Source organism: Hyla sarda, chromosome 3 (assembly GCF_029499605.1).
Source record: "Hyla sarda isolate aHylSar1 chromosome 3, aHylSar1.hap1, whole genome shotgun sequence".
Taxonomy (NCBI): domain Eukaryota; kingdom Metazoa; phylum Chordata; class Amphibia; order Anura; family Hylidae; genus Hyla; species Hyla sarda.
The window spans coordinates 210,048,580-210,057,684 of NC_079191.1; the positions used below are offsets into that span (position 1 = coordinate 210,048,580).

The following is a 9,105-nucleotide window of genomic DNA, read 5'->3' on the forward strand; positions in this document are numbered from 1 at the left end:
AAAAACCACATGGCATACCATTTTGGAAACTAGACCCCTCGGGGAATGTAACATGGGATAAAGTGAACCTTAATACCCCACAGGTGTTTCACGACTTTTGCAAATGTAAAAAATAAATAAAAAATTTTACCTAAAATGCTTGTTTTCCCCAAAAAATTTTATTTTTAAAAAGGGTAATAGCAGAAAATACCCCTAAAAATTTGAAGCCCAATTTCTCCCGATTCAGAAAACACCCCATATGGGGGTGAAAAGTGCTCTGCTGGCGCACTACAGGTCTCAGAAGAGAAGGAGTCACATTTGGCTTTTTGAACGCAAATTTTGCTCTGGGGGCATGCCGCATTTAGGAAGCCCCTATGGTGCCAGGATAGCAAAAAAAAACCACATGGCATACCATTTTGGAAACTAGACCCCTCGGGGAACGTAACAAGGGGTTAAGTGAACCTTTATACCCCACAGGTGTTTCACGACTTTTGCATATGTAAAAAATTTTTTTTTTTTTTTACCTAAAATGCTTGTTTTCCCAAAAATTTTACATTTTTTAAAAGGGTAAAAGCAGAAAATACCCCCCAAAATTTGTAACACAATTTCTCCCGAGTACGGCGATACCCCATATGTGGCCCTAAACTGTTGCCTTGAAATACGACAGGGCTCCAAAGTGAGACAGCGCCATGCGCATTTGAGGCCTAAATTAGGGATTGCATAGGGGTGGACATAGGGGTATTCTACGCCAGTGATTCCCAAACAGGGTGCCTCCAGCTGTTGCAAAACTCCCAGCATGCCTGGACAGTCAACGGCTGTCCGACAATACTGGGAGTTGTTTTGCAACAGCTGGAGGCTCCGTTCTGGAAACAGTGGTGTACCAGACGTTTTTCATTTTTATTGGGGAGGGGAGGGGGGCTGTGTAGGGGTATGTGTATATGTAGTGTTTTTTACTTTTTATTTTATTTTTTGTGTTAGTGTAGTGTAGTGTTTTTAGGGTACAGTCGCACGGGCGGGGGTTCACAGTAGTTTCTCGCTGGCAATTTGAGCTGCAGCAGAAAGTTTGCGGCAGCTCAAATTTGCAGCCCGATACTTACTGTAATCCTCCGCCCATGTGAGTGTACCCTGTACGTTCACATTGGGGGGGGGGGGGACATCCAGCTGTTGCATAACTACAACTCCCAGCATGCCCGTTGGCTGTCGGTGACTGCTGAGAGTTGCAGTTTTGCAACAACTGTAGGCACACTGGTTATGTATCACTGAGTTTGTGACCTAACTCAGTGTTTCACAACCAGTGTGCCTCCAGCTGTTGCAAAACTACAACTCCCAGCATGTACGGTGCATGGTGTACGGTGACTGCTGAGAGTTGTAGTTTGCAACAGCTGGAGGCACACCGGTCGTGAAACACTGAGTTAGGTAAAAAAAAACTCTGAGTTTCACAACCAGTGTGCCTTCAGCTGTTGCAAAACTACAACTCTCAGCAGTCACCGACAGCCAACGGGCATGCTGGGAGTTGTAGTTATGCAACCAGCAGATGCACCACTACAACTCCCAGCATGCACTTTAGCTGTTTGTGCAAGCTGGGAGTTGTAGTTATACAACAGCTGAAGGTACACTTTTCCATAGAAAGAATGTGCCTCCAGCTGTTGCAAAACCATAAGTCCCAGCATGCCCATAAGGGAATGCTGGGAGTTGTGGTGGTCTGCCTCCTGCTGTTGCATAACTACAGCTCCCAGCATGCCCTTTTTGCATGCTGGGAACTGTTGCTAAGCAACAGCAGGAGGCTGTCACTCACCTCCAACGATCCAGACGCTGCAGGTCAGTCCCGCCGCCGCAGCTGCTCCTGGGGCCCCGATCCCAACAGGGGCGCCGGGGATCGGGGTCCCCAGCACCGGGGGTCGTCTTCCCGCACCCGCTCACGTCCTCCGGAAGAGGGGCGGAGCGGGTGCGGGAGTGACACCCGCAGCAGGCGCCCTGATTGGTCGGCCGGTAATCCGGCCGACGAATCAGGGCGATCGTGAGGTGGCACCAGTGCCACCTCACCCCTGCAGGCTCTGGCTGTTCGGGGCCGTCAGAGACGGCCCCGAACAGCCAGTAATTCCGGGTCACCGGGTCACTGGAGACCCGATTGACCCGGAATCGCCGCAGATCGCTGGACTGAATTGTTCAGCGATCTGCGGCGATCGCCGACATGGGGGGGCATAATGACCCCCCTGGGCGATATGCCGGGATGCCTGCTGAACGATTTCAGCAGGCATCCGGCTCCGGTCCCCAACCGGCTAGCGGTGGGGGCCGGAATTCCCACGGGCGTATGGATACGCCCTCGGTCCTTAAGGACTCGGGATTCAGGGCGTATCCATACGCCCTATGTCCTGAAGAGGTTAAAATTGTCATCTTCTGACCCCTATAACTTTTTAATTTTTCCGCATATGGGGCGGTATTAGGGCTCATTTTTGCGCCGTGATCTGACGTTTTTAGCGTAACCATTTTTGCATTGATAGGACATTGATCGTTTATTCCTTTCTTTTTATTAATTTTTTCATTACATAAAAAGTGACCAAAAATACACTATTTTTGGACCTTGAAATTTTTTTGCGCGTACGCCATTGACCGTGCAGTTTAATCAATGATATATTTTTAGAATTCAGACATTTGCGCACGCGGCAATACCACATATGTTTGTTTTTATTTCCACCGTTTTTTTTTTTTTTAATGGGAAAAGGGGGGTGATTCAAACTTTTACTAGGGAAGGGGTTAAATGATCTTTATTCACTTTTTTTTTTCCAATGTTATAGCTCCCATAGGGACCTATAACACTGCACACACTGATTTTTTACATTGATCACTGGTTTCTCATAGGAAACCATTGATCAATGATTCTGCCGCTTGACTGCTCATGCCTGGATCTCATGACTGAGCAGTCATTCGGCGATCGTACAGCGAGGAGGCAGGTTTGGACCCTCCGGCTGTCCTGTAAGCTGTTCGGGATGCTGCGATTTCATCACTGCGATCCCGAACAGCCCCCTGAGCTAACCGGCAATGGTTTATTTTCACTTTAGACATGGCATTCAACTTTGAACGCCGCGTCTAAAGGGTTAATAGCGCTCGGCACCGCGATCAGTGCCGCGCGCTATTAGCCATGGGTCCTGGCTGTTGTTAGAGGCCGTGGCCCCACGTTATAGAACGGGAGCGGACTCATGACATAACGGTACGTCATGAGTCCTGTAGGGGTTAACGGCCATTATCGTGACGGCCACAACGGGTCCTGTCAGCTCCCATGTAATATTATGGGGGACGTCGGGCGCCGTTATTTCTTGACGGGAATAGCAGAAGAAAAAGATGGCACAAGCAGTATTTTTTCTCCCCAAATGGGCATCACACTACTCTGTCCTAACAACAGTGTGAAAGAAGCTTAAAGGGGTAGTCCAGTGGTGAAAAACTTATCCCCTATCCTAAGAATAAGTTTGAGATCACGGGGGGTCCGACCGCTGGGCCCCCCTGCGATCTCTCTGTACGGGGGCCAGGCTCTCCGGCCAGATACGAGTGTCGACCTCCGCACGAAGCGGCGCCCGACACACCCCCTCAATACATCTCTATGGCAGAGCCGGAGATTGCCGAAGGCAGCGCTTCGGCTCTGTCATAGAGTTGTATTAAGGGGGCGTGTCGGCCGCCGCTTCGTGCGGAGGTCGACACGCCCCCTTCCCGCGGGCTGTCGGGGCTCCGTACAGGAGATCGCAGGGGGCCCCAGCGATCGGACCCCCGCGATCTCAAACTTATCCCCTATCCTTAGGATAGGGGATGTTGTTCACCACTGGGTCACCACTGGACTACTCCTTTAACGCAGTGTTTCCCAACCAGTGTGCTTTCGGCTGTTGCTAAACTACAACTCCCAGCATGCCCGGACAGCCTTCGGCTGTCCGGGCATGCTGGGAGTTGTAGTTTTGCAACAGCTGGAGATACGGTCCATCTCTTGTGCAACTTCAGTGCTCAGCGTGTCCTAACATGATGGAAGTTGTAGTACGCCACAGGTTGGGCTTGCTAAACTACAACTCTTAGCATACCTGGACAGCGCATGCTGAGAGTTGTAGTTGTGCAAAAGTTGGAGATACACTGGTTGGGTAACACTATGTAAACTGCGGTTCTCCAGGTGTTGTGCAACTATAATAACGCTTAGCCTGTCCTGACATGATGGAAGTTGTAGTACGCCACAGGTTGGGGACACCTCCATTAGACGGGCTATTAGGTCTCCTGCTATTAGAAAGCTCAGCAGCAGGAGAACGAGGGGTTTAGCGCGAGGACACGGCGAAGCCCCAGCCTGCTGCCCGGCAACCCGCTCCGCTCCGTACACTCATGTGCTCCCCACCAGCCTAGCTGCCTCCTCTAGAGCGGAGAGGGCGGATCCGGGAACAAGACGCGCTCATCCCACAGAGGGGTGTTCACACGGCGCGCGCTGCTCCCTCTGGACATGGCTACGGGCGAGCAGTGTCTTCCTGCGCCGCCACCACTTCCCCATTGTACTATATGGAGTGCGCGGAATCCGTAGTGGAGCACAGCTTTGAAGTAAAGCTTTTACCTGCCGCCTATATTCCGCCCCCCACCCCTGGATGCAGGTGGTATCTCCCGGGGAGGCGGGGCCGGGGAGCAGCAGGAGAGCGGAGTGAGCGGCTGGAGGTGGAGGAGTAGCTGCCCGGAGACCAGTGCCAGGAATTTCCCTCAAACAACGGACGACTCCCGGCTGCAGGTAAAGTCGCAGAGAAGGCGCAGGGTGGGAACGGAGTGATGCGGGAAGTGTTAGGGGAGCTGGGAGAAGTTGTGAAGAAGACTTGTGGAGCTGCCTGGAGTTATCTGCACATCATGCTGGGGGATAGTGATCCCATGGTGAGGGTGTGATAGTGAATAGTGGAAGAGTAGTGTGATAGTGAGAACAGTGTGATAGTGGTGATGTGATAGTAGTGTGGTCGTGTTCTTGTGATAGTCGTGTGATACTGTTGATGAGTTAGTATTGTGATAGTGATGATGGTGTGATAGTACTCTGATAGGGTGTTAGTGATAAGAATGTGTTAGTGAGATGCCCACTGGAGGGGGAAGGGTTAATCACTTGAAGATGAAGGGCGTGGAGGATGTAACCTGAAACCTGAATTAACCCCATGACAAGGCGAGCAGAGGGAAAGTGGGATCAGGAGCATGCTGTGTTACCATGTCTCTGCCAGGGCTGACTTCTCTGCTTCTGTTCCCCTCAGGTTCCCTTGTGGGTGCTCGTCGCCTGTCCAGAGACGTCTATCAGCAGCCTGAAGGTGGCATTGTGTGATCCCATGTAAGGAGCTGGCACCAGGAGGGAAGGTTCGCCACAGTTCACACTGCACATCTGCTTGGCATTTCTTCTAGAGCAGACAGTGTTCCCAAACTCTCAGTACAGGGGAGCCCTGGGGTTACAGCACCATAGCTGGGGAGATGCCTTCCTCTCATGTACCCTCTTCATTGGGGCTCTGGAGGAGGGGGCCCCGACTAGGTGCTGATGGCAGAAATCTGAAGGGGTCCCTACTGCTAGTCCTAGTGCTTGTGCATGTCCTGGGCAGTGTATGGTCTCAGTCCGAACAACAGACTCTCTGCCCGGCCTCTTGTGAATGTTCAGATCTAGCCCGGACTGTGAAATGTGTGAACAAGGATCTAAAAGAGGTGCCCCGGAACCTTCCATCCTACGTGAAGAATCTTTTCATCACATACAACCACATCTATAGTTTACACGAGGCGTCCTTCCACGAAGTCTTGACTAACCTTAGCAATCTTGGCCTCAGTAGTAACCACCTCCAGGAACTGGGCAGGAATACCTTCAGAAACCTTCCAGGGCTAAAGCATCTGGATCTCAGTAACAATAAGTTGGCTAATATCAGTGACTTGTCCTTCCAAGTTGGTGGTGACCTTAGCAGTCCGCTACTGGAGCTGAACCTCCGAAACTCTCTTTACAATGAGTCCATGATCTTCTTTGTGGCAGGGGCCCTACAGAATGGATCCCTAAGTAATCTTCAGAAGCTAGACCTGAGTGGGAACAATCTCCTGTACTTACCCACAGGCATGTTCAACTCCCTGCCCAGCCTGAAAGACCTCGACCTGAGCAACAATTCCCTGGTCAGCCTCCGATCTGGGATTTTCACCAATCTTGACAGCCTTGAGACTTTGGATCTGAGAAATAACTCTTTAAAAAACATAAAAAACACAACACTTTTAGATTTTTCCAGCCAACCTGGTTTGTCCGTGTTCCTCGGTGACAACAGCTGGGTCTGTCACTGTGATATCGAACCCTTCGTCATTTGGCTCAAGGACACGACCATTGTGAAGGATTCCTCCAGCTTGCGTTGCTCCGAACCAGAAAAGATGAGTAACATTTCATTGCTTTCTATCAAAGTCTCTGAGCTGGAGTGCCCCCCGTATGTAAATGACAACAGCTTACAGACCTCCTATGTCTTTCTGGGTATAGTGCTAGCCCTCATAGGAGTGATCTTTCTGCTGGTCTTGTATCTGAACAGGAAAGGTATTAAAAAGTGGATCTACAACATCAGAGATGCATGCAGAGATCACATGGAGGGTTATCACTATAGATACGAGATCAATGCAGATCCCAGGCTGACAAACTTGAGCACAAACTCAGATGTATAAAGATAATTTTTGTGGACAAGAGCAACACTTTATCTATGCATGAACTTAATGTACAGATAATGCATTTAACCCTGAGCTTGCTCTCCTCACTCCCTGCTGGAGAACTAGACCACAAGAAAATAGCGTCTCCTCGCAGGGCTTCTGAATGCCTCCATCTGACTGTGAATTTATTGCTGCATTATAATTTGTACTGTACAGTCTGAACTTCGCATGCTAAACATCCATACTGAGCAGACTTGTTGTTTTACTGCTCATAGGAATTTGCTCCTGGAAAAACTGTACGAGACAGTAGCAGAGCAGCAACAATACTTTGCTTTATCTTTTCCATTCTTTGGGTTTTCAGTTAGTACCACCCATTGCCCAATCCAGCTACCAGTCAACGACAACTGCCTCAAGATTTGTTTCTTTTCATTTTTTTTTATAACTCTTTGTGAACTATTGAGTTGTGAGAATGCTTCCAAAGTTGCAATTTTTTGCATGTACAACATGAGGACAAGCATGTGCGCCTTTTTTTTTTAACTACTTGACATCCTGTATTGGAAAGCATCGACAGTAATACTTTTGCACTGTTTTTATAAGGTATACGCAGTTTATATCCGATCAGAATTTCTATAAACTGCGTCTGATTTTAATAACTCCGACTCAATAAAGAATATGTTAAAATAATCCGTGTGTGGATGTTTTCTGCCCAAAGATCTACTTATTCCATCTACTTAGTGGGAAGCAAGTGACAGGGATGCAATGGAAATGTTTGATTTCTTTTATCCCATGCCTTATATAGAGGAGGAGGATGACATGCTAAAAGTGTTTCTTTTAGTAGTAACTAGAATAACAATATATGTACAGTATATACAATGAATGGAGTCTGCAATAAGTCTGTATAAAATACATTTTGTCTATTTTTTATGATACCGATCTATGCTAAACCATGATTTTTGCATTGACCTGTAAACTGAAATAAAGCATAATAATAATAATAAAATGGAAGTATGTACTAGCAATAGGGTGAACCATGCCAAGTATGGCTTTAACAGTCAGTTAACCCTTTTCTGTTCATCTGTGTGCAAATGCTTTTCCGGCAGTATTAAGCAGTGGTGTTATCTGGTTTGCATGTGAATATTGGATTTTATACAATGCATGTGTTTCTGTCTTAACCAGTTCCTATCAGAAGGGTTTGCAATACAGTTCACCCAGTGGCCTGCTCAAATGGTTTAGATATTTTAAGCCACTTCTTTCATTGTTTGGGCCTGTAAAGTTTATAATGATGTCTGTGACTTTGCCAAGGACAGTTGGATGTTTATAGTTTCTGAAGTTTGCCAATACATAAACCAGATTTTAAAGTGAATCGAATTAAATGTCATTTAAAAAAAATGTGCTTGTCTCTTACTGTGCAGCTGTGGACACACGGTTCAATTGTTCGAGCTTCATACATAATAATGGAATAATGCGTCTTTGAATGAAAATGTAAATACTAACCTAAGATGTTGGCATCACACATCAACATATAAATAGTGTCTTAATCTGTATCCCCGTAGGTTGAAGCTGTTCTTGGACAAGTCAACCAGAGTTAGTAATTACCTTTCCAATGTAACAAAAGAATGTAATCTCCGCAGTTTTCCTGCCTGCCCTGAAGTATTAATCCTACCTGCATTCAGGGCAGTCAAGAATCTCTACCCTGAATGTACGGTATATGTGCGTATGCTGTGCCGGAACTTTTTAGTCTTGCAGTCCTTCATGTGGACCACCTCGTGGGAGCAATGCTGTTTGCTCCTGATTTTCCTTTTCTCTTTTATTGCACTAGGAATAACATCATGTCATGCTGTAACTCTGTTGGGCTTTGTGATAAATAAACTTTACAACTTATGGTTTTCACAGCAATGGTTGCACACGTTCTATCTTTTTATTACTAGAAAATCATGTCTTTAATATAAAAAAAAAAAAAAAAAAATCATCCTTGGCCATCCTGTAATTTGCTGTCATTTAGCAGTGTCAGAACTGCTATAAACCTGAGTGTAGTGGGTGGGAGTACTTTTAGTTGCTATTGTAGTACATTGTGTGTCTTTAGGATCGATGTAGTGACTCAGCAGAAGTCTGTACCCGCAAGTGTTCAATATTTTACCGCATCCTTTGTTTTGACATTTTTTTTTCTTTGTTTTCCTTGTGGATGTGATTACTTTTTAAAGGGACACTAGATGTAAACTATCATTTTGCATTGAATGTAATGTATTCGTTCTAAGCAGCCAAATGAAATACAGTGGTCCCTCAACATACGATGGTAATCCGTTCCAAACGGACCATCGTCTGTTGAAACCATTGCATGTTGAGGGATCCGTGCAATGTAAAGTATAGGACTGTGGTCTACAACCTGCGGACCTCCAGATGTTGCAAAACTACAACACCCAGCATGCCCGGACAGCCAACGGCTGTCCTGGCATGCTGGGAGTTGTATTTTTACAACATCTGGAGGTCCGC

General features: G+C 47.1%; 1 protein-coding gene across 1 annotated transcript; it reads left to right on the forward strand.

The window, feature by feature from the left end:
* The first annotated feature begins 3,937 nt into the window (after positions 1–3,937).
* Positions 3,938–8,498, forward strand: TPBG (trophoblast glycoprotein). The gene is made up of 2 exons (XM_056565961.1): positions 3,938–4,720; positions 5,220–8,498. The coding sequence occupies exon 2, from the start codon at positions 5,431–5,433 to the stop codon at positions 6,631–6,633; it is 1,203 nt and encodes a 400-aa protein (XP_056421936.1). The 5' UTR covers positions 3,938–4,720; positions 5,220–5,430; the 3' UTR covers positions 6,634–8,498.
* Positions 8,499–9,105: the final 607 nt, after the last annotated feature.